A 26,154-nucleotide genomic window follows, 5' to 3' on the forward strand; every position below is an offset into this window, starting at 1 on the left:
GCGTGACCATCCCCCCTGGGGGGTGATTTCTCGCTTTCTGTCTCTATGTCTCTCTCTGTCTGTCTGGCGAGCGCACGCGCCCTACAGTGAAAATCTCTCCAAAAAAAAAAAAATTAAAAAAAAAAAGTGTTTTCTTGCAGCGTATACCTCTATGCAAATACGAGGTTTAGGGCAGGGGAGAAAGGTTAACTATAGTGGCGCCATATCTTAATTTGGAATTTCCTGTATTAAGGTGGATTTTAGTTCTCCAGCACAGGCTCTTGGAGAAGGGTACGTTTTTCTTTTATCAGTAAAACACCAGAGAAAAGTGATCCCTGTGGCTCTGACCTGCTTTTCTCAGGTCCTGCGGTTCAAACCCAGCTGGGAACGCCTATCTTGGAGGCTCCCTTTGCCCGAAAGCGACTTAGGGAAACCTCCCTGTGAGGTCATTCCCATCCAGCTGCTGGCTGATGACTCCTCAGGCTACAAATCTGTGCCTTTAGCTTCCTGGAGGTTTTGGTCCTGGCCAGGCCTGAACTTGCTGAGCCCTCAGCAGCAGGATCAAACCCATTCAAATGAGGAGGGCCATCTGTTTCCCAGCCTCCAGCTGCTGTCCCTTCATTTGCAAATGGCTGGATGCTGCTGGGGGACCTGTCCAGGGACACATCTGCAGCCTCTGAACGAGTGTTGGAACTGGGGTCCTGCTGAGAGCTGAAAGGCCAAGCCCTTTAAATAAACTTGCTGAACAATACCCCTAAAAGGCTCTGAGTTGAAAAAGCAGGAGGCAGCCTTGCCCTCCTGGAACAACTCTTAACCTTTTTCCTCCCCTTTCCTTTTTTTTTTTTTTTTCTTTTATAGTTGGGGCCAATTTAAAAGTATTCCTCTATTCAGAAAATACTTATTGAGGCAGGCCCTGTTCTATAGGCTTGGGAAAAATGTCAACTAGGATTGGGACATTGATCTGACCTTTATGGGACTGATAGGGCAAATGTGCCCACTTGAGATGCACTATTTATTTTGTTTCCTTATTTACACACACCAGAGGGTGTGTGTCTTTGCCAGAGGGTGTGTGTCTTCCCAGGCAAGGAAGAATGCATCCCTGGTTGGGGCTTAGTCTTGCGATAGTGTCTTCTTCATTTCTTCTTCCTGTTGGGATTTGGGACATGCACATGCACCCAGTATGTTTTTCAGGCTGCTGAGGCTGGGACTTGAACCATGTAGTTGGCCACGGGAGATTCAGTTCCCTTAACTACTAGGCCATGGAACCAGCTGAAATAGGCACCTCGTATTGAATGTTTCTGCTGGTCTGAGGAGATGAGCTTGTCCAAGCAGCAGCTTTGATCCTCAGTGGCGGACCTCCTGGGGTGCGGAGCGGGGCAGAGAAGGATCTCCTTCTCCTGGGCTGGCCCTCTTGTTCTTTCCAATTCGGGCATACTGACCGTCTTGCAGTTCCTCAAATAGTCCTCTTCCTTTCTTGGCCATGTGATGTTCCCTCTAAAAATGTTTCCCCATCTTTGCCAGCCTCACCCCTAGTCAGTTGCCTACTCCAGTATGTTTTTCAGGCTGCTGAGGCTGGGACTTGAACCATGTAGTTGGCCACGGGAGATTCAGTTCCCTTAACTACTAGGCCATGGAACCAGCTGAAATAGGCACCTCGTATTGAATGTTTCTGCTGGTCTGAGGAGATGAGCTTGTCCAAGCAGCAGCTTTGAGGAGCCCCAGGTAATACCATGTGTGGAAAGGTGACTGTCCCTGATACTGGCCTCTGGAATGCAGACAGACAGCTGACTTTGGGGCATGCTTTTTGGAATGTGGGCCAATTACTCACACTGAGTGTAAGCTTCTGGGCCTGTGAGGCACAACCACTGGACCCCTTACCACAGTTTGGTGGTGTCCACAGGGTTATCCCAGCATGCTCTAAGTCATTCATCCCCTGAGCTCTGCTGGGATCCTTGGCTCAAGGGGTTCTAGTGTACAGTTCCACTTGGGAACATTTCAGAAATCCTCACTTAGGTAACTTAGATATATATCATGTGACAGATTTATTCCTTTGAAAGAAAACCCAGCTCTTAAGTCAGAGGAATGCAAGTTGAGGTTCTCACATGGTTGGGAAAAGCAGTCTGCTGACCAGTTAGCATCAAACAGAGCAACAGGAGTCAGGACCGTCCTGACCAGGGCAGACCTGCAGGCAGGGGCCCTGCCTGGCATGAGTGCTTTCTCTCAGCTGTGCTCCCCACTTTAGGGTGTACAAAGGTTTTCCTAGGCAGCCCCAGTTTTGTCCTTGACCCTCAGTGGAGAAGCCTGGAACTACGGTTCTAAGGCTCAGCCATAGGAACGGGCTGCCCACGCTGACACAGTTCAGTGCTGGCAGAGCGGGTCTCAAACTCCTGTCCTTAGATGCTAGAGCTGAGCTTCTCTCACTGTGGTCCTTGGACCATCAGTATTAGCCTCGCCTGGGAACTTGGGAGAAGTACAGACTCTTAGCCCCTACCCCAGGCCTAATGGGCCTGACATGGCAGTGGGGCTGAGGAAGCTGTTCTTTAACAAACTGTCCAAGTGGACTTTAGGTATAGTCAAGTGTGAGAAGCACTGCATTGATCCCCCTCAGAAAGCTCCCTGTAGGCTTGTTGGGTGGACCGGGAGAGGTGAATGGAGAGGTCAGTCTATATTTGGCTATGCGTTCACTAGCTGGATAAAAAGAACTGTGATGTCTTGGGGCTGGGAGCAATGCAGTGTCTTAATAGGAATTAGAGGAAATTTCTCAGAGGAGATAATAAGCTGGGCTTTGAAGACCGAATAGGAGTTTGTCAGAATAGCAGAATGGGTATGCTGTAGTAGAACAATGCCTGTGTAGACAGATGAGCCACAGTGCGATGGAGAGAGAATGAGGGATCTGGGCTCTGGAGAAACCAAGCCTTTGTGTGGGTGATGTTCTTTGGGTTTTATTCTGTCTGAGTATGGAAGTCTGATTTGCTTTTTCCTTCTAACCACTGGTGGGCCACAGTGGCCATGTCGGGAGGGTGATGGGTTTGGGGCATCGTGGAAGGCCTTTGGAGAGGTGAAGGAGCCTGGAGTGGATCCGTGGAATGAAATCTTGCCCTTGTTTTCTTTCAGAGATGTTTCAGAGTTAGGCTACGGGTGAAGGGCATGGGGGCAGTCTGAGGAGAGGCGGGGGATAAGAGGGGCTCTGAGCTGATATGAGCTGGGATGCCGTGACATGATGCATCCGTTTAGCCAGAGGCCAGTGGAGGAGGAACGGGAGGAAGAAGAGGCTCCCTTGTTTATTTTGGACAGGACATTTGTCAACATCCAGGCCATGCGTTCCTCCCTCGGGCAGGTGGAAATGTGAACCTGTAAGCAGGGACTTGAGTGGCATTGACGTGGAGGGGGTGGGAGAAGCCTCAGGGGTGGAGGAGAGTGAAGGTAGGAAAACAACCGGAAGAATTAGAGGTGGAATTCTGGGCATATCCACAGATCCAGGAGGGACAGAGAGGGAGAAGTTCCTAGAAGGGTAAGAAGATCTTATATATTTCTGTACACAGAGATTCATGCACACCTGCCAGCAAAAACCAGAATGATGTGTAAAGATAAGTAAGCCCTAAACTGTGATAGGGGGATAGATCCCTTCTCCTGTCTAACATTCCATCTTTCCCTGTTGAAAAGACCGGTTAGGTGGCTTTCACGTTCAGCAGAGGAGCAATGATTTTACCCAGAGGGTCTTTCTTTTTTATTGAACTTGCTATAGTATGCACGTACGGGCACGTATGCACACGTACCTGGTGTGTATTTCAAACCGCTGAACCTAGGACTCAATCTACTTACCTGGCCATGTGGGATCTAGTGACCCCAGCCTCTACGCCACTTGCTGGCCCAGTGAGCAGGTCTTTCTGATGGCTGGTACATAGGTGGCAGGCGCTGTGGTAGGGTCCCCTATGAGCCATCTTATTTACTCTTGTAAATAAATACATGAAGGATGGGAAAAGCCAAGGACCTGCTCCAAAGTCACACAATTTTTTCAAGGGCAGAATTGGGACTCAAATCTGTTCAAAGTCTATACTTTTAAAATCCCCATCCTTGTCTTTTCTGAAGAGTCATCAGGGAAGGGACAAAAGAGACCAGAGCCTAACTCTGAGTTACCGTGAAGGACTCGGATACAGCCTGGAACTAGAGGCACAACTGATTAGAGAGGTGGCTTCTTCATAAAATGAAGAAGGTTGCCCTGGGGCAAGCCCTGTCATCGGGACTCAGGGGATGAAAATGTTTTTAAGGCAGAGGCTTAGAGTTCAGTGCCAGAGAAGATACTCGTTTTCTCAGGGAGACACCTCTGCAAGGCCACTTGACCTTAATGATTGTTTTAATAAAGGTCAGGCACATCCTCTTCACTCTTTCACCTCCTCGCGAGTCCCCCACAATCCCTTTTTGCTTGCAGTGATACACGGCGTATAAAGCTCAATTTGTTTTCTCTGCTGAAAACAAGTGAGATTTCCTGGTGGTCTTTGGTCAGCAGGGTCAGCTTTTGATGAAAGGACTTTCCTGGAAACAGTGTACCCTAAGAAACCATGAAGGTTTTAGGAAGTGCCAGCGTTCTCTGCCATGTCCAACGTGTGTATTTTCAGAAGGTAGGCCTGTCACCGAGATGACTAGGTGACTGTGTACACAGACTCCTCATTGTACGTCTTAGCTGGGGAGCGCAGGGTACTTGGAGGCAACTTGTAGCGCAAGTTTCTACTTTCTGGGTGCTTTATTATCTAATGGCCTGTTTCTTGGGGAAATGCTTTTGGAACAAAGGCTCAATTTGCTTAAGCAAAGTTTCTGATATCTAGGGGATTTGATGTAAACGGTCCCAATTCAATACAGTTTGTCGATCTGGTGGGAATTAAGATTTAATACAGGTGGCGCAGTTGTTAAGGTGCTGGATTCCCATATGTTCAACTACGGTTCGAGTCTGGATCCAGTATCATCCTGGGCATGAATGCCTAAAATCCCGACAGGAGAAGGGATTGCAGCATGGCTACCCCTCTTTGGTGGGCGGTGGGGTGATTTCTCACTTTCCTTTTCACTGACTCTTTCCTTCAAGTGCCCTATGGCAAAAAGCTTTAAAAAAAGAAAAGAAATGAAAAAAAAAAAAAGAGAAACAGTTTAATGCAACTATTGTGACCAAGGAGAAAAGCTTTTCTTGTGTCTCTTCCCTTTTGGAAGAACACTATCAGTAACAGACTGGAGTCTCGGGTTCAAAAGAGAGAGGGGATAAGAGAAAATTGGGAGTGATGCTTTCCATGTTGGGTCTGCGTATCAGGTGATGCTAACTCACTCTTCCGTGAGTTCTGAGGCACTGTACTCTTTCTTGGTTTTAATTTTCTCATGGGCAACAATGTAATTTCTTTCGTGCACCATTTTTCTCGAAGACAGACCTACAATTATATGAGGGTGTGCCTAAATACATCATTTTAATGGTTACCATGTTGGAAACATTAGCTCTTATCCCATCTGATCATGAGGAATGTGAGGCTGTCTAGCGTTTCGGAAACCGTCAAGCTACTGCAGCAGAGGTACCTGTTCGTGGCAGTGACCGGCACCTGCGATGCCAACAAGGTGCGTTGGAAGTCCTAGCTTGTGTCCGCGGGACACCCCGGCAACTGGTGGAAGAGCATGCTGCAGCCTTTCAGTCTTCTGACTTACCCGTTTCATGGCTCTGACTTCTTTTTGTCTCTGTTTTTATGATGGCAGTATTTCTTGAGCTAGAGACCTTTCAGCTTTGTATGTGCAGAGTTTCTGTTCCCCCCTCCCGAGCCCCCCTTGAAGAACAAGTAGTACCTATGCCTTATAAGGGCTGTGTTTGATGTCAGGATTTTTGTCTTCCTGCAAGTCCGTTCTTGTAAAGGGGAAGCTTTGAAGCTGTCTGAGCTGAAGCAGCCTGCTCTGCCTGTGCTGTCTTCACTGTCTGTGCAGTACCCTCATGGTAGGGCATGCAAAGGCAGTTCTTATTTTGTTGCTCTTTCTGAAAGGCACAGTTTGACTGCATTGTGATCCTTCTGCCTCAGTGTTCTAGCCAGCATTACATGAGTGCATCATGACACCTGGTCCCCCTCCCACCCCCAATACCAGGTCTTGCTCGGTTGCCTGGGCCAGTCTTTTAACTTGTGACCTTCCAGCCTTGGCCTCCCAGTCCCTGGGATTACAGGCACATGCTGCTGCATTACCCTTTAGTTTAGAATGGGACTCAAACCTGGGCCCTTCATGTGGTCCCAGCCATTAGAACACAGTGTCTTAGCAGCATGCACCCCCGCAGCCAGGCCCAAAGGCAGTTATTTTTTATTTCACTGTGAGGGACCCCACTTCCTGATCTCTTTCTGCTGGTAGGGTCTGATGCCAGCTCTGCTGAGCCTTTGCTGTAGAAAGAGGCTGTACTCTCCCAAAGCCTCTGTCCTATAAACCATCATGGGTTACTGAAGAGTTGTGCTGTTCATGCCAGGTGTCTTCTGTTAAGCATCCCTCAGATCAAGTTGTGAGAAATACTTCAGGAGTTCTGTGTGTACAAGGGGTCCTGTATGCTGTTCTCATGGACAGAGAATTGGGTATCTTGAAGGACCATGGCGTGGCCCTACAGGACACCTTAAAGACCTTGAGGGCAAGCTGAGGCTAACTGGGACAGGGAGAAGCAGCTGCCACTTCTTTGCCATGTGCTTTGTATGCTGTGACTTTGTGGTGACATTTGCAGCTTGGTTCTGTGTGTTTCTTCTGTCAAGACATTTGGCAGTCCCACAGCTGTGACATTTATTCGACTTGTACAGGGTGGCAGGATGTCTGGGGGGGGGGGGGGCCCAGGATGTACTCTCCCAAAGCCTCTGTCCTATAAACCATCATGGGTTACTGAAGAGTTGTGCTGTTCATGCCAGGTGTCTTCTGTTAAGCATCCCTCAGATCAAGTTGTGAGAAATACTTCAGGAGTTCTGTGTGTACAAGGGGTCCTGTATGCTGTTCTCATGGACAGAGAATTGGGTATCTTGAAGGACCATGGCGTGGCCCTACAGGACACCTTAAAGACCTTGAGGGCAAGCTGAGGCTAACTGGGACAGGGAGAAGCAGCTGCCACTTCTTTGCCATGTGCTTTGTATGCTGTGACTTTGTGGTGACATTTGCAGCTTGGTTCTGTGTGTTTCTTCTGTCAAGACATTTGGCAGTCCCACAGCTGTGACATTTATTCGACTTGTAGGGGGGGGGGGGATGTCGGGGGGGGGGGGCACCAGGAACCAAAGCCACTTTACTACTCCTGCCCCAGCTGCTTCTGTTATGGTTCCTGTGGGAGCCCTGAGCCATGCCAAGAGGTAGGAATGGGTCCATCCCTGCAGCCCACACCCGGACAGGACGTGCCTGCCGGCCATGGCCATGCCCGTTCCCTTCCTCTGTCTCCAATCTCTGTACCCTTCCCTCCTCTTTATCCTATCTCCTCTCTCGTTTCCTCCTCACTGCTCTCGTTTTTCTTCCTCCCTCTGTCTGTTTTCCCTTCTAGAGGAATCAGTTCAGGGCTTTATCTCCCCCTCTTCTTTTCTCTTCCTGGAGCACTGTGTTCAGATGCCGGAATTTTGTAGGGGGAGAAACTGCAGTGGGATGTGCTCTGGGGTTTCCTGCTGCATCTTTGAACTGGGGTCACCTAGAAACTGGACAAGACACCATTCTTGGGAAACCCAGAAAAGGCTTAATTTGTGAAAGGTAGTGTATTTTGCTGTCCCTTTGCGTAAATTGCTTTCCTCTTCCGTAACAGTTTCAATCTGCCGTCCATTCTCCGTGAAATGATCGGACAGGGCGAGACTCAGGTTTCCCATCTGTTCTCTGTTTGCATTTGGGCGCCATTTCAAAAACCACATGGGAAAGTTTATAGGCAAACATTATAAAAAGTGACAGTCTGAAGTGCTGCTATCGCTGGCTTGGCAACACGAAGTGTTACCTGAAATAGCTTACTTACCGTTCCCGAAGTCTCTCTAGCTGTTTCCAGTCGTCTCAAGACGGCCTCCTGTGACATCGGCGAGGAATTCAGCTGGACGCGGCCAGTGAAGCCACCCGAGCCCCGGCCTTCCCTGATTTTTACAGGATTTCTCCTCCTCGGTGATGGTCACATAATCGGAGGATTCTTTTCCCTTTGTAAACAAGCGGAGCGGGAGTCTCACGCAGCTTGTATCTAATGACATCAGTGTGGTGTCACACCGAGAGGTCACGACCTCTGCCCTGATCTGCTAAGGGACTTGGTGAGTCCGGCAGCCCTTGCCTCAGTTTCTAGTTCTCCCCAATTGGCCCCTTACTTCTAAATTCCTCCTAGCCCTGGAAGAATAATAGCACGAGGAATTTCTAGGTCAGAGCAGGAGTTACACACAGGGTATGTGCAGGTGCTGGCTCTCAGTCCTTTTATTATTTATTTAAAAGAGATTTTTGTGGGACCAGCAGTTGGTTTAATGACTGTGTTGCTGGACTCCCACGTGGTTGACTGCAATTCGCATCCCAGACCCGGTGGCTTAAAACTCATGCCGGGCATGTGTGCATGTGTGCCCAAGATCCCGAGAGGAGAACGGAGGAGAAGGGATTGTGGCGTGGTCATCCCCCTGGGGGGGGTGATTTCTCGCTTTCTGTCTCTCTGTCTTTGTCTGGCGAGTGCACACGCCCTATAGTGGGAACCTCTCAAAGAAAAAAAAAGAGAGAAAAAAAGAGATTTTTGTTATAGGGGAGAGAGAGAGAGAGGAAGTGAGAAATTGACCTCTCCACGGCGGAGGTGGGGGTGTGTGGCCATGCCACAATCCCTTCTCCTCTATTTGCCTCTTGAGATTTGGGGCACACATGCACAGGCACCCAGCATGATTTTCTTTCCTTTCCTTTTCTTCTTTTTAAAAATTTTTTTATTAAGAATTATTTTATTTAACTTTATGCATTTATTTTTTTATTTGACCAGAGAGAGACAGAGAGAAAGAGAAATAAACTGCCAGGTCCAGGACTTGAACCACAGTCCACCATGTGGGAGTCCTATGCTCTTAACCATCACACCACCTGCTGGCCCCCCAGCATGATTTTCAAGCCTCCAGGTCCGGGACTTGGACCGTGGTCAGCCATGTAGGAATCCAGTGCTTAACTACTATGATACCTGCTGGCCCCTTATTAGTTTTTTAAGTTCATTCATTCCATGGGTGATAGAGAGGAAGAGAATTAGAAAGATAGCATCCTACTTTGGGGCAGCCCATGGTGTGGTGGTTAAGGCAGCTGGATCTCACATGACTGACTACAATGTTCTAATCCCCGACATAACAGCTTGACAAAACATGCTAGGCATGCATACATGCCCGCCCAAAATCCTGAAAAGAAGAAACATGACAAAGAAGGGATTGTGGTGTGATCATCCTTCATGGGAGATGCTTTCTTACTTTCTCTCTCTCTGTCCCTCTCTTGCAAGTACATGTGCCCTCTGGCAAGATTTACAAAAGAAAAGAAAAAAACAGCACCCCTGACAGGGTTCTAGTGCTGTGACCCATCCCCAGCTTCAGTCAGCCCAGAATCCTGGACTGGTGTGTGCCCAGAGTACTCTGGGAGGGCTTAGGACATGAACTCAGAACCTTCTCATGTGGGTCAGCCTTATTGAGTGCCATATTTTGCTACTGCACCATCATTTAGGCCCATATTTATGCCACTTATTTTCATTAACTATAGAAGTACCCTTCTCTTTCATTTATAAACATTAAGAGTTGGGCCAGCCTGTGACCTGGTGGTTAAGGTGACTGGATTCTACATGGCTGAGTGATTCAAAGCCTGGACCTGGTGGCTTGAGAATCATGCTGGGTGTGTGCCCAAAATCCCAAAAGGAGAGAGACATGGAGGAGAATGAATTGTGGCATGACCATGCCTCACGGGGGTCACTTTTTTGCTTTCCCACTCTCTCTGGCAAGCAGAAAGTGCACACGCCCTCTGGCAAGTTAAAAAAAAAAAAGTCGTCATTTACTGAAGAGAAGCTGCCTGATAACATGCTGCTGGCACTTCTCAAGTGTCTGAAACTTCTGGGAGAAAATTCAAATGGCTGAAACTACACCTCTGCACCGCAGAGCTGTCCATGCCAGCATTGTGGTTGGCAGCAGGTAGAAACCAGCGTGTGGAGCCTTCCCAGAAAGTAAACTTGTTGCCTTATTTGTTTAGCAATTTTAGGTAACAGTGACAAAGAATGTCCAACACTACTGTGTGTTTGGTCCAGCTCGCTCACTTCTTCTTGAATTTTAATTTATATTATGAAAATAAATGTGGAAACATATTTTCTGTCTGTGGAACATTTGGTGTGTTGCAAAATGGCTTCTGGAACTTTCTCCCTTTAGTGTTTTGGCAGGAGCAGAGGAGGGATATCTTGGGCTCTGTGCTCTGCGGAAGGGTAACAAGTATGCCATAGCACCGAAACGTTAAATCCAGGAAATGTTAATATTGCTATAAAAGGTTAAATTGGCCCTGTCTCAGCTGTCCTAAGTCACAGAGCAGGCCGTGCAGTATGGCGGAAGGAGGGAGGGTGTGGCTCTATCAGTGGAAGGTGATCAGTATTAGGGAGGCACCCAGGTATGGCAGGCCCAGAGTAACTGATGTCAGAGGGATTAGCAAATGTCTTGGTTCCCCACAGAACAGTGTGTGGTAAATACTGCTGTGGAGGTAAATGCAGAAGACGTAGGGAGTGCTTGTTTGCAGAGAGTGGGCAATAAGGTCACCTGGAGTATTCAAACACAGAAGAGAAGCCACAGCCCTGAAGAAAGTACACGGACTCAGGGGCAGGCGCAGGGACAGAGATGCTTCTGTCAAGCCAGCTGTCTGGTTCCAGGTTGTTGGCACACTGGCCCAAAATGTCTCTAATGCATGCTCCATGTGCAAGGACCTGTAAGCTGGGCTGTAGGTGCTGCTGGGTGGTCTGGGAGGGGACTGGTTTGGCTCTGCTTCTCCCTAGCTTGTGTCTCCACCTCATCCTCTGCTTTCCTACATCCTTCTCTTCTGGTTCTCCCCAGCCTTCTCCTCCCTTCCATTTTTCCTTTGGCTTTTATTAACTCATTCTCCCTTCTCCCTAACACTTGTCCAGAGATATTGCTAGATTGTTTACTAAGATACTGCTAACCCCCAAGCTGGGCCTTTTATGACACGGTTAGAGGGAAGAGGAAGAAGTCTTCGCTTTTGGAATTTAACAAGGCAGGGGTTCTTGATTAGAGTCTCTGAAGTCCTGACGGCTTTCTTTCATGATTAACATTATTATCTTACTGATGTATTTTGGGAAGATTGTATGCTGTCCTTGAAGTTTATTATCTCATTGTAAAACTGGATGGCAGTTTTGACCTGGATTTCCGTCCCCCCCAAAAAAATTTTTTTAGTACATTAAGTCATCTTACTTGTCCATTGAGATAGGAGCCCATCAGTAAAAGCATTTTGTGTCCAGAGCCAGATTTGTCTAGAGAAAAATCCAGATGTTTTCTGATTATCTTCTGAAAGCAGTGGTGCTTAAAATTGGGGTAAGTATCTTCAGTTTTGAAGAGAAGCAGTGATAGGGACCTGGTGTGCTGTAGTTGGAAGATTAGGTTCACATTTGTTGACTCATTGGAGCCTGACAGATACCATGCTGATCTTTGGGCATTCGTTCTTGCTCTTCATAAGAGGAAACTGAGTCTGAGAGGTTAAGCAGGAGTGGAGAGGAACTCAGGGTTCATCCTCTTCTCATCTAGGGCAACACCCATTCACTAAGCATCTCCTGTGTTATGCCCCAAACAAGATGCAGTCCCTGCCTTTGAGGCCCTCACCATTCCATGTTCCTCCCTCAGAGATTGACGAGTGTTGGTATCTTGGTGAGGAATCACCCCTCTGTGGGATGGCCATGCCATAGTCCCTTCTCCGTTCTACGCTCAGGATTGTGGGCATGCTCAACACTCACCTGGTGTGTTTCTCAAGCTGCCAGGTCCAGGAATCAAACCACACAGTTGGCCATGTGGGGTGTAGCTGCTTTAACCACCATGCCATTGTCTGGCCCAACATTTTCTTTCTTTTCTTTTGTTTAAGAATTACTTATTTATTTAACCTTATTTGTTTGTATTACTTTTGACCAGAGAGAGAGAGAGCGTGAAAGTGTGAAATCAAGCTGCCAGGTCCAGGACTTGAACCATGGTCAGCCATGTAGGAGTCTAGTGCCTCAATCACCAAGCCACCTGCTGGCCCCTCAACACTTTTAAAAAACATGGAGAAATAACTCTGTCTTTATCAGGAGAGAGAATTTTTCTGCATCACAATGGCAAGTGCCTTGCTTATCTATCTTTTTATCCCTAATGCAGTCAGGGTATCCCGTTACATGCGTAGGGACACAGGGACTGGCTGCTTTTCTGAAAGGCAGGACAAAGGCAGGTTGGCTGCGTGGTCCTCTTTAAAGCAGGGAAGTATCTCTGTGTGTGCCCTGCCGCTTCCCTGCTCAGAAATCTCCCAATGACCAATTCTGGCTCAGGAAAGCAGATCCCTTTAACATTCTTGGTGACTTGCTGGTCATGCCATGTGGTCACAGTTAGTTGGTTATGACCCGTGCTAATCAATGGGAATTTCATTCCGACATCGTGAGTGCTGTTTCAGTAATTAGTTGTTGGAGACATGGACATGGGATCCAGCTGATCTTTGTTTTAACCAGCTGTAGAAGGCTCTGGGACAGGTAGCCTTCTAAGCCCTGTTGATTTTGCTGTTATATGAATCTGCGTCCCTAGGATGCCGTAAGTGGGAGTGGGGTCTGAGATTTCTGGCCACACTGAATCCTCCTCCCCTTTCCCATGTTCTCTTTTCTGTTCAGAATGCAGAGTTCAAAGTATGTTTAGTAGTCTTTCTGTTCAGCCACATTATGAATTAAATAGCCCTGGGAGATCTGAGAACCTTCCAACTAAGTTCCCAACATCTTTCAAAACTTCCCTTTGTTCTTCCTAGCTCAAATGTCTGCTCTTTGGAGAAGCCTTCTCTGGTCATCCTATGCAACAGGAATTGAAGCACATTCTGTAAAGGCAAGACTGTAAAGGCTTTAGACTTTGCAGGCCATAGGGTCTCTGTTGCAGTTACTCAGCTCTGTCCTTGTAACTCAAATGCAGCCCTAGACAGTATGTTAGTGCATGAGTGTGGCTGTGTGTCAATAAAACTGTTTACAAAAGCAAGCCAGGGCTGGTTTTGGCCTGTGGGCCACCCTCTGCCAACTCCTGCTGTGGAAGGAGCTGTTGCCCCCTTTTCTGCGTGTCCTGCTATCTGATTGTGTTCATCCTGTTGACACGTAAGGCCATTTTATTTTTTAAAGACTTAATTGTCTGTTACTCACACTGTAATGTAAGGGTCGTTGTCTTTTTTCTTGTATATCCAGATCAAAGTTTGGCCCATGGTAGTGTTCAGTCAATAGCCGTTGAGTGAGAAAAACTAACTTTTGAAACATAACTTGCCTATCAGGTGGGGCTTTCTGCTCATGTTGAGGGGGTGTGTTCGTTCAGGTTAAATTGACTTGTGCCTTTTTCTTTCTGTTGGGGTTACCTGTGTGTGTCCACGGACTACTTATATCTGGGCCTATCTGGGCCCCTCTTGGCTTGTATGCTTTTGGAGGTGCCTCTTTTGGGAAACCTTGGGCTTCTCATGTTGGCTGTTGATGAGGGTCACGAGGGGGATTTCTTGGGCCAGATGCGTGTGGGCCATGGGGCTCCAGTTTTAAAAAGTTTGCTGCAAGGTGCCTGTGCTCACTGGAGAGAGACAGAGAAAGTGAGAAATCACCCCCCATGCTCTGGAGTCAGGGGATGGCTATGCTGCAATCCTCCTCCTCCATTTTCCTCCTTGGATTTTGGACACATATGTCAGGTGTGTGTTTCAGGGCTCTGGGTCTGGGACTTGAACCATGAAGTCAGCCACAAGGGATCCAAATGCCTTAACCTTCATGCCACCTGCTGGCCCCCTTGTTGTTCCTTTAATACTGGGACTGAAACATGAACTGACTTTATCTCAGTCTGATGTGGGAGACTGGTTCTTTTGAGTTGGGTCTGGGCAAAACAATCGCCTTGTGATTTGTGATGCTGCCCAGATTTGGAGCCTTTCCAGTGGTGGAACGTGTTGTGTTTTCCGGACTTGGGACTCCGGGTACCATTCACAGTTCTCAATGGAGGGATGAAAGTCAGCTTCACAGACCCTTGTGACCTCCCAGCCAGCAGCCCCGACTGTTCTTCTTAAAGGGCAGTGGTTTCTTTCCATCCCCTTTTAGAGACGTTGTGTGCATTGGACACTCCTGGGTTCCTGTATTTATTTGGGGACTGTGATCATGTTCCAACATCGCCACTTTCCTTGTGCATGCCAAGTATGGCCTGGGGTGGGGAGCAGAGAGTGTCACCTGAGCCCTCCCTGTAGGATGTTGGTACCTGCTTGACACGTTCACGAGAAAAGGGGTTCATGCCCAGAAGTTGGTGAAGTGGGTGGATGTGTGATGGAGGGAGAGAGCCACTTCTCCTGGCCAGGGTGACTGAGCCCAGTGACTCCTCACCAAGTGAGCAGCGCTTGAAGAATGGGTAAACTGAAAGCGAGGAAGGAAGGGGCATCCCTGGAGGAGATAAAAGCATAGGGGAGCCGAAGAACCCCAGATCTGTGCGCTGGGGGCTTGTGGGGTGAGATACAGCTTCCTATCGTGGAATGAGGGACACACAGCCCTCAGCAGCGTCCTTGCAGCTTCAGGCCCTGCTTAGTGTTAAAGTGCAGCAGAATGGCTTCTCAGCTCTCAGGGCATTTTGCTTTTTGTTTTTGGTGTTAAGACCTCCAAATTTTTATCATTTTGTGAGAATAGCATGACCCAGCTCACCCAGCACAGAATTAGGTCTCTAGACCAGAAAGTACTGATCTGAACCTGAGAGCTCATGGAAACTACAGACCGCAAACACTTATTTTGAGACATTTCATTTTAAGAAACATGACTTTATGACAACAGGCCAAGTCTAGATTAATAGGGGGGTGTGTATGTGAGTGTGTGTATGTGTGTGTGTGTGTGTGAGAGGGGGGGCGGTTATTGGATGAACAAATCTGTAAAACTCAATGTTCTTACAAATGAAACGTGCCACAGTAATAGAACTTCCCAGGTGTTACAATGCAGGCAGGCTCTGGGTCGGCAATCAATTTCAATGTGTTCTTGTGGAATGTTCTTCCTTGCTGGGTTTTGGTTTGTTTTTAAAGCCCAGTAGTATGTGGAAACTCAGGAGGGATGGCTTTTGCTGGAGGATTCCTCAGGATGCTTTTTAAGGTGCTTAATCCCCTCCTGGCTTCCTGGGGTGCAGGGAGAGATGGATGCCTGCTGGGGCCATTCGTACAACAAGAACAGCTTCTCCTGGGAATAAATGGGCCTCCACTGACCTTTGTTGGACATTCTCTCCTCTTTCTCTTTCCCATCTGTTTCCATCTTCTCTCTCCCACCTTTCTGCAGAGCCACCAACCAAATACCAAATCTCACAACCAGAAGTTTACGTGGCTGCGCCAGGGGAGTCGCTAGAGTTGCGCTGCCTGTTGAAAGATGCCGCCATGATCAGTTGGACTAAGGATGGGGTACACTTGGGGCCCAACAATAGGACAGTGCTTATTGGGGAATACTTGCAGATAAAAGGCGCCACGCCTAGAGACTCCGGCCTCTATGCTTGTACTGCTGCTAGGACTGTAGACAGTGAAACTTGGTACTTCATGGTGAATGTCACAGGTGAGTTGGCCTGCGAGCACTATGCTTTCTCCCCTCATTAAAATTTGTTTTTGGCCAAGTAAAATCGTAGTGAGATTTGCTAATTAGACGCCACGCTCACAGCTTCAGAGTTGGTGATTGATCTGTTCTGGAAGTTCTTCCATAGGACCTGGTGCACCAGAGAGGCTGGTCATTAAGAATGACAGAATTCTCGTGTGCAAAGTAACACTGCTTTTTTAAAGACAGCACACTTTTATATAAGTAAAAAACATACTCTGTTTTCCCTCTGTACCGCTGACATCGTTGGCATTTAGAATATAGGGTTAAAATATGGATGCTAGTAAAAAAAATTGAGGGTACTTGAGATTTCTGATTCCTTTGTCAAAATTTGAGTTTCTCTCCTTGATTTTCCTCTCCCATGCAGTGAGAGGAACCTGACAGGACTCAGGGTCTTTGTGGCCAAGTTTAAAACTCTCTTTCAGAATGTTGGTTAAGGATCGGAAGGGCCACACAGAGGCTAGTTTTGTTAGAGACTAATTCCTTTCTTGAAGGGAACCCCGAATGAACACAGAACGGTTTTGTTGGAAAAAAAACTCTTTGGATGTTACGCAATCAGTAAATTTGTTAGGGATTTAAATGCCGTTTGAAGCTTCAAATCCAGTTCCAGTGAATCCAATTTCATAGCATGTTTTAAATAATGTGAAAGCAGAAAACATTGAGAATCATGATAATGTAGACCAACTGTCATCATGGAGAGAAAATTTAAGCCACTAAAACCATCTTAACTAAACACGGTCTCAGTCTCTTTGCATAGGTTCCTGGGTAGATGTATTCACTATAGAGAAGGTCTAAGCTTAGATAATTGCAACCTTTAGCTTTGCAAAAACACATTGACAGATACGTTTTTTTTAAATACAGATGCCATCTCATCCGGGGATGATGAGGACGACACAGATGGCTCCGAAGATTTTGTCAGTGAGAACAGTAACAACAAGAGTAAGTAACTGCCACTCTGAACGTCACGAGAGAGGAGAGCGTGGAGGGACTTGCTGACTGTAACCTGTCTTCCTGTCGACTCTTCAGCACCCTGCTGTGTCGTACGGCCCTTGCTTTTCCCTGCTGTGTCTCCTCTCCTCACTTTCAAACTTGAGAATAAACTGATGTTGCTGTATACCCTTCTCTACTGTTTGTCCTTTCTTCTTGTGTCAGTAGCCACTTTCTTTTCAAAAGCAGTTACTACTGTTTTTTCTTTGGTTTTCTTTTTCCCTTTGGTTTCTCACTGTTCAGAGGTATAAAAATAATAGAACCACGTAACATCTGGCTTACCTTTACATATATAATTGATCATGGTTGGCTTAAGTGAGTCTTGACTGGGGGTGATTACCTTTTCCTGCTCCCCCAGCACATCTGGCAATGTTTGGTTGTCACATGGAGGGGGTGCTGATGGCACCTAGTGGGCAGAGGCCCCTCACAAACAAGATGGAGACCCGAACATCCCCCAGTGTGAAGGCTGATAAACCCTGACCTTGTAAAACATGGTATTGGATGGAAATAAAGGAAGTGTGCCTGCCTTTGTGTATGGCATTCGGAAGACAGCCAAGTGCTGGTTGCTTATTTTAAGCCCATTAACACCAGCGCTATCACTCGGTGAGTAAGAATGTGACGTGACCTCTTAGCGCTGGGCAGCCTGGATGTGACTCCTGCTTGACTACTTTGTGTTTCTCATGTAACTTCTGGACTCGTTCCTTCAACTGTAAAATGGGCATAATAGTATCTTAGAGAGTTTGATGAAGATTACATGAGTTAATACACGTGCAGTGCTCAGAAGAGTGCTTGTGAATGTTTGTTTGATGAGGAAAGTAAAATATGACATTAGTTACAACCTTCAGTGACACAGCTGGAATGTTCTCATAGTGATTGTACATTGGTTATTGGTACATTGTACATTGCTTATGTGGTACATTTTACTTTTTTTCCAAAGGATTTAAGTTGATTTTGCAAATTTAAACAAGAGCTACATAATAGGACAATTATTAAAATAGGGACAGGCCTTTTTCTAAAAAAAAAAAACAAAAATAGACTTTATTTTTTTTTAGAGCTATTTTAGGTTCACAGCAAAATGAAGAGGAGTGTACAAGGATTTCCCATATGCCCTGCCCCCACACATGCAGAGGCTCTCCTTTCAACATCCTCACCCGAGTGATAGGTTATGTTGTCAACAGTTGATGAGCTATATTATCATTATCACCTTAAGTCCATAGGTTACATTAGGGTTCAGCCTTTCTTTGTGTTATATAGTCTATAGGTTTGGACAAATGTAAATGATATATATCTACCATTATAGTATAATTAAAATAGTTTTACTGTCCTAAAATTCTCCTGTGTTCAGCTTCTGTTCATTCTTCCTTCCCTCCTCCTCACTTCTGGAAACTCCTGATTGTTTATTGTCTCCATGGTTTTTCCCTTTTCAGAATGTCATATAGTTGGAAGCTTTTACATATTGGCATTTTTCATATAGTAATAGACATTTAATTTTTTTCCATGTCTTTTCCTGGCTCGAGAGCTCATTTCTTTTTGCACTGAATACTATTCCATTGTCTTGGGTGGACCACAGTTTATTTATGCATTCACCTACTAAAGGAGATCTTTGTTGCTTCCATATTTTGGCAGTTATGCAAAGGTCTGCTACAAATATCTGTGTGTAGAATTTTCTGTATGGGCATGTGCTTTCAACTCATTTGAGTAAATACAAAGGACTGTGCTGGCTGGATTGTATGGTAAGAATATGTTTAGATTTGTAGGAAATTGCTAAACGACCCATCAGAGTGGCTGTACCATTTTGCATTCTCACCAGCTGTGAGCAAGAGTTCCTATGGTTCCACATCCTTGTCAGCATTTGGTGTTGTCAGTGTTCTAGATTTTGGCCCTTCTAGTAGGTATGTGGTTATACCTTGTTGTTTTAATTTGCATTTCCCTAATGACATGTGATGTGAAATATCTTTTCTTATGCTTAATTGCCATGGTATCTCTTCCTTGGTGTAATGTCTGTTAAGGCTTTAGGCCCCCCCTTTTTTTTAACTGGATAGTTTGTTTTCTTATTGTTGAGTTTTAAGAGTTCTTTGTGTATTTTGGAGAACAGTCTTATCGCATATGTCTTCTGCAAATATTTTCTCTCAGTCTGTGAGTTGTCTTTTAATTCTCTGACAGTATCTCACAGAGCAGAAATTTTTAATTTTCATGAAGTCCAGCTTATCAGTTTTTTCTTTCATGGATTGTGCAAGTTAATTTTGGGGGAGTATGTGTGAAGTCTGTGTCTAGAATAATATTTTTGCATATGGATGTCCAGTTGTTCCATTTATTGAAGACTATCTTTTGTTGGAAAGGCCTTGTTTTGGGCAATGCCTTTTTAAAGAAAAAAGAGAAAATAGATGTTAGGCCCCTGGGTTCAGTTACTTAAGATTTGGATTTGTCTCTGAGTCTCCCAGCAGCTTGTGCAAAAAGGAAAATGTTTTGGTTTATGTAGTTTTTACTTTTTGGCAGAGAGGAAGCTTAAGGCAGTGGTCCTTAAAGTCCCTGGATCAGCAGCATTTGCACCACCTGAGATCTAAGGGAATGCAAATTCTCAGGTCCCTCTTCAGACCCTCTCAATTAGAAATGCAGTTGTAATGCAAACTAAAATGCAACAAGGATAGTTTAAAGATTCAGTGTTGAAGATCTGCCTTTAATGAGAGTTCACCATTTATAGTCTTGTTCATTAAAAAAAGTGGTAATAAGGTGAGTGAAAGTATCTTCCAGTGACTTAGACCAGCCTTCTAAAGAAGCTATTATTATTATTTAATAATAAGATGCTGATATAGGAAGCATGTTGCTTCTTTAGATCTTTGGCTCTGGTGTGAAACTAGAGGCCAAGTGGAGGGCCTGCTCTGGGCAGGCTCTGTGCTGGTTGCTGACTCTTAGCTCGGTCAGCACTACCACCAATACCCTGATAAGGTGGAGAGAGTAGATATTCTTGTTTTGATTGGAAACTTGTGGCTTAGGAAAAGGCAGAGCTGTGATTTGGTTGTAGGCTGTTGCATGTGGGTATGTCGGGGTTGTGTGGAGGGTGGAGTGAGAATGCTTGTATAGTTGTTTACAGCTGTGAACTGACACCCACATGTGGGTGCCATTGCTATTGACTGGGACATCAGATTTCAACAGCTTGGTTTTGCTGGCGTGCATGGAAGCTGTGTGTCCTGGTGGTGACTTAGCATGTTACCATGAAGCTACATGAAGTAATAAAATGCAACAGCCAGGGTGTTGGTTACCTAACAGCAAGGTATAGATAGGTCCAGGCTGAAGTGAATAGGATCTCTGTTTCTGATGATTCAGAAGGATTACCTGCTGTGGACCGCCAGGTTTTCTTGTGAACACTAGTCCCGGCTGCCGTGGGCCAGGCAGTAGAGTGCTTTATCTAATGAGTGCCAGCCACCAGTGCACTTGTCATGCCTTCACCTTGCAAACAGGCTTTTTCATAATTAGCTCTCAAATGACACCAACTCTGCCTCTGAAATGGGTGCTCTGCGGTGATTAAGAGCTGGTGTTAGCTGTACCAGGGAGATACTGCGGTCGGGAGGTGCCTCTGTTTGGTGCCTGTGAAACATTAGATGCTATTTAAAGTGATAGCAGTTCTTAGCTGGCTACTTGGCCTCTGCCATCTGTTAGTGTGATTAGGCTGGTCTGATTCACAGGTGCAGCCTGGGGCTGCTGAGCTTAAGCAGCTGTGGCCTGTGTGGACAGAGGAATGCCATGGCTAGGGTAATTGGCAAGGCAGGAAAGGGGATGTTGCCATTAAAACAGTTTTCTTGCCACCTCAAGTGTCAAATGCCTGACCTGATTAATAGGGAAAATTGCAGAAGCATCGAATTCTTTGCATTTCAGCCACCTGGAAAACACCCATGTGTCCAAACTGATTCCTTTGGTGCTTTCTGATTGTTGTCTGGAAATGCCACAGGGTATGCTTGGATGTTCTTGTTTAGTAAAGTTAGTAAATGATGCTCTGATCCTGTTCTGACAGTGAAATTTTAGACTTCTCTAAGGAGGTTTTTCTCTCTTTTGGGTCAAAACATTACATATTTAGTTCTGTATCTTCTAGTTAGAGAAATAGATTGCGTGCTATTCCCTTTGCTGTTATGCTATTGTCTGTCTAATTTGGTGGTTAAAGAAGGCAAGCTTATCCACCTGGTAGAGTTCTTAGATATTGTACCGAGTATAGAAAGTATGGTAGTCAAGTACAGTGGCAAAGATAACAATCAAGAATGAAGGCAGAGGCAGGACGGTGGTACGGCGGTAGAAGTGCGATATTCTGTAAGGCAGTCCCATGAAGAAGGTTGTGGTTTAGGGCCAGAGAGCTCCCTCGGTGTGCTGGACTCACATGTGCCTGTGCTTTGAGCTATCTGGGGCTGGGGCATGGATTGTGTTATCAAGATCCTTTTGTGGGTGCTGTATCTCTCTGTTTCTCTGTGTCATTCATGTAATAAATAAATAAAGACCCAAAAGAAGGCATGATTGTTGAATTTTGGCCATGAAACTGGTATCTATTAACATCAAGGTCTTACTCAATTTTTATAGGAATGTTCTGCAATATTCAGGTTGCTCTTTAACTCATCATACCTGATCCAACTCAACAGTGACTCATTTTTGTAGGCTTTCCTGGTCTACGCAGGCAGGTCAAATGGCTCATTTTGAGCATTCATGCGTTCTGTTTTACTGCATCATGTGCAATGTAACATAGCATTTCAGGCCTGCTGTTCCCAGAAGACGGCTTGCTGCATGAGGGCAAGAACCAGTCTGGATGTTGAATGAGGATTGTAAAATTACAATCTTCTGAATGAGGATTGTAGAATTACAATCCTCACTGATATTTTGTATGGCTCTCATTAAAACCAGAGCACTGTGTAGGTCTGTGCATTCAGAAAATAAGTTGGTGTTTCCCAAAGACTATTCCTTGGAATCCTAGTCCAGAATAATTCTCTGCCAAAAGTGAGTTGTATTTTGAAATAAATTTGGAAAATACTGCGTGACCCTTTCTTGGAGATTTACAGTGCCCATCAGCATAGTACGAGTGCTGAGAAGTTTTATCGCAAACCATCTGTTTAATTTTGTCTTTTTCCAGGCTTTTCCAAACTCATTGACCATAAGACCCTTTTTAAAATATAGCACCTATTAACATCCTGTTGCACATGCATTGAAAAACCCAGCCAGGGCCTGATTTGATTGATCTGACTTTTCCCTCCCCTTTTTAAGTCAGATTCTTCCATCACAGAGTAAGGGGCATTCTCCGGTCGTATTTTAGCAGCTGACTAGCTGATGACCTCACACCTTACCAGCGCTGCACGTTTCCTGAGCAGAGCAATCCTGTGATGTCATTGCAAGCCTGCCTGCCAGGAATAATGCTGCTTCATGTGCCCCTCAGTGAAGCACATTTTCTCTGGACAGAAAGTTGCAATTTCAAATGCTAATTGTTGAAAGGTATCCAGGTTGAGGGTTTTGAAAGGTTCAGAATTTATGCTTTAGCAGAGGAAAGTACAAGGGGAAGTCTTCGGAAACTCATGGAAAATGTGTATTATGAAAAACTGCATGGATTTCATATTGTTTTTCACACTTTAATGAATTCACACCTAAATTAATTCCTACTTTAATTCCATTTGCCATGAGTTTTTTGAAGTCTCCTTGTGCAACTTTACTAACTAATCCTTGCCATTTCTTGGTACTCGGTATCGTAATGGGTTATTTGACGGCAAATAAATAGTATGCCTGTTTATTCGAGGGTTTTTTATTATCTCCAGCTTGTGTTTAAGTGATTGAAATTTAGTTCTTGGGCAGACCTGATTGATGAACAGTTCAGGCCTGTTGCTTTACGAGAGAGAAGTGATGGCAAGACAGCTGTATCAAGATCGCTGCTGCTGGAGTGGTTCTTTCTGTGGAGTGAAGAGAGAGACAAGGTAATTTTCTATTTTGGTTTCATTCCTGTTGAGACCTGCAGATGCCTGTACTCCATGTCAGGGAGAAAGGCAATTTTTTTTTTTTTTTTAAGTAACTAGGGAAAAATGAAGGTACTTGGCCTCTGAGATTCCAAACTCCTTTCATCGATTAACCTGCTGATAATAACAGGTCACAGTCACCTTTGTTCTAATTGTGATTTATTTATTTGGTAGAGATTGTATCTAAGTTGCTAAGTGTGGGTTTCTTAGCTATGTTGAAGCTTCTAGGAACCGAATGACAAAACAAAATTCATAGACTTCCTGAATTTTTGGAAAATCCTTTGTAATAAAAACCTCATCAATGAATTGGTTTGGGCATTTTATCACAAAGGCTGGTGATGATGTTCCATTCAGTTGGCTGGATGGAGGCAGATCCTGGGAATTCTTACGGGATAACTGGGGTCTCAGTTGATTTGGTTATTTCACTTGTGGGTAACTTGCCTGGTTTTTGAAAACAAATTTATGATAATATGCCTCACTTGTCAGGAAGTTGCTGTTAAAATGAAATTTCTCATGCTAAACTGAAAGCAAATGAATTGAAATTTACTGTTTGAATGGGGAGATTTCTTGGAGACTTTTTTTTTTTTTGCTGTCAGGGGTCAAAGCATTCAAATGTTCTGATTAGTGATATTTTTAAAAGCCCTAATTATAGACTTGAGATAGAGGCCTTAGTGGGGCTTTAGGGAGTTTGTGAGACTTAATCTAGGAGCTGAAACAGGCTATGCCTTTTTTTTTTTTTTTTTAAATTTTTGCATCAATAAAAATACAGTTGGCAGTCATCAGTATCTACAGCTCACATAAATCTTGAACTTTTGACTTAATTACCATGGGAGAGTTCAAAGGGCATCCTGGAGTGGTTGAAAGAGCACTGTTCAGGGAGCTGGAGAGTTGAGTCTAGCCTGAGCTCGGCCCCTGGCCGTGTGACCTTGATCAAATCACTTAACCTTCCTGAATGACATTGATCACATCAGCCTTTGGGCCAGATGGTCCCTAAGGTTTCTTATGGTACAATGTTGTAATATGATTCCATGTTTTTCCTTTAAATTATTGGGCCGTGTTCTCTTTTTGGTTCCAGAGAGAGTAGACCATAAACCTTAGATGTCAGTATTGGAATACGTAAAGGTTTTTGTGGGGGCAGGCTCAGCAGCCTATGGTTTCTCTTTGAGTTTAAATTGCAAGACCAAAAGAAACACTATAATCCTACCATTTGTTGACAGAATCAATACCTGCCTCACACATAGATATCTGGAATGCATGTTAAAACTAGGAGGTGTCTTATCAGAGCAATTCCCTTATTTTATACCAAAGCAGTTAACAGTCATTGTTCATCTGTCTATCCTCGCATCTAGCCACCCATCCAGTAAACTCGTGAGTGCCCATGGTATAGGCTAGGGGCCTACACTCTGGTGCTTTGCTCTCATTGGTCAGCAGACAGCAGATGGAACCTTTCTCAGCAAAGAGACACCTTGAGGTTAGGAACACACATCAATGATGAAGAAAGCATGACAAATCTGCACTGTGAGATGGAGATGGTAAAGAAAAAGTCTGTGTTGGGGTCAGCAAGTGGCATGGTGGTTAAAGGTGCTGGACTCCCACATAGTCGACCACAGTTCAAGTCTTGGATCTGGCGGCTTGCTTTCTCACTTCCTCTCTCTCTCTCTGTCTCTCTTTGATCAAACTGGAAAATAATAATGATAATAATAAATAAAGTTAAATAAAATAATTCTTGAAAAAAAAAGAAAAATTCTGTGTTGAAATGCTTTGAGAAGAGTTACTGTGGGATTATAAATCTCTTACTCACCTTTTCTTAAGATACTTCTGGTATATTAAAACAAAATTCTGCTTATTTAACATCACCACTCATTTGCAATAACTATTTCCACTGTGAGATGGAGATGGTAAAGAAAAAGTCTGTGTTGGGGCCAGCAAGTGGCATGGTGGTTAAAGGTGCTGGACTCCCACACAGTCGACCACAGTTCAAGTCTTGGATCTGGCGGCTTGCTTTCTCACTTCCTCTCTCTCTCTGTCTCTCTCTGATCAAACTGGAAAATAATAATGATAATAATAAATAAAGTTAAATAAAATAATTCTTTAAAAAAAAAGAAAAATTCTGTGTTGAAATGCTTTGAGAAGAGTTACTGTGGGATTATAAATCTCTTACTCACCTTTTCTTAAGATACTTCTGGTATATTAAAACAAAATTCTGCTTATTTAACATCACCACTCATTTGCAATAACTATTTCAGTGCAGAAAATGATAAGTAGGTATGCTATATCTTGATAAGATTTTTTTCGTTCATCCATTCCTTCGTTGTAGCAGGGTCTTTCTTTAATCTGTTTGTCATTAGTATATAATGACTAAGAAAACATCAACTTTTTGCTACATGTTACATCAGACGATCAAAGAGCTGAAGGGACCATACCTATCATTGAAGTTAACTTGTTTAACAGGCAATTTAGTATAACTCATTTTTTTAGGCCATTGGAGGTTTACACCACAATTCTGTAACTTTAAACCCACTCTTCAGACTCCCTTAAGGTCATGCCAAAGAAGGTATGTATATAAAGCAGATGCTCATACACTTGATAGCAAATGACTTGGTGTATCTTTGGCTTATATTTTTGTTTCATTTTTAAAATAAGTTTGTCAGGACCAGCGGATGGCATAGTGATTATGTTGCTGGACTCCATGTGGTTCAAATCCCAGGTGCTTCAAAATCACACCGGGTGCATATGCGTGCATGCCCAAGATCCTGGGAGGAGGAGAATGGAGGAGAAGGGATTGCTGCATGACCACTCCCCCCATGATTGCGCGCTAAGGCAAAAACCTCTTTTTTAAAAAAAAATAATAATAAGGCCGTTGAGTAAATATCTGTATTGAGCATGTATTGTGAGCAAAAATCATCTCTGCTTTTTGTGGATAGTTAATTTATTAAACCAGTTTCTCTCCAAGTGAAAGTTTTTAAAGGTGTTCATGAGCCTTGTTATGAAAGAGATCTCATTAAGCAGAGGAGCCAGCGTGTCCAAGGTGCCTGATCCATGGTTCTCTCCAGCTGCCATCCTTGGGAAGCCCTGGCATTTCCATATGTTTAGACTACAGAAGTGGTAGGGCATAGTGAAGAGAGGAAGGATCTATAGAGGACATGAAGCTACTAATAAACGATACAGTAGAGCTATTCTTAATGGTGGTATTATTTGTTTAGATCTTGCAAGTTCTCCAAGCTTCACGTAAAGCTAGTTTATTTCAGGAAGAGCCACCGTAAAATAACAAAATAGTGCCTACCCTTCAGCATCTTGCTTTAAAAAAAATTTGTGAACTTGACATCTTAAAGGGAAACTTTAGTTAGGCTGTTGTATCTGTGTGCTCTTAGCATTCGCTCTGGTGGGATCAGTCAGACAGAGAATTGAGGGGTAGCCTGTCACTGCCGCACAGGAATCTCTGACAACTTGGCTGGATGGCTT

At 44.8% G+C, this 26,154-nt stretch overlaps 1 protein-coding gene across 1 annotated transcript in view; it reads left to right on the forward strand.

The window, feature by feature from the left end:
• Positions 1–26,154, forward strand: part of FGFR2 (fibroblast growth factor receptor 2) — a gene marked incomplete in the record, with an annotated part of 126,079 nt that overhangs the window by 17,702 nt on the left and 82,223 nt on the right. Inside the window, 2 exon segments of the mRNA XM_006143947.3 lie at positions 15,428–15,694; positions 16,592–16,669. Of these exon segments, the coding sequence (XP_006144009.1) occupies positions 15,428–15,694; positions 16,592–16,669 (345 nt within the window).

Source organism: Tupaia chinensis, unplaced genomic scaffold (genome assembly GCF_000334495.1).
Source record: "Tupaia chinensis unplaced genomic scaffold, TupChi_1.0 Scaffold000113_1, whole genome shotgun sequence".
In the NCBI taxonomy this organism is placed as follows: domain Eukaryota; kingdom Metazoa; phylum Chordata; class Mammalia; order Scandentia; family Tupaiidae; genus Tupaia; species Tupaia belangeri.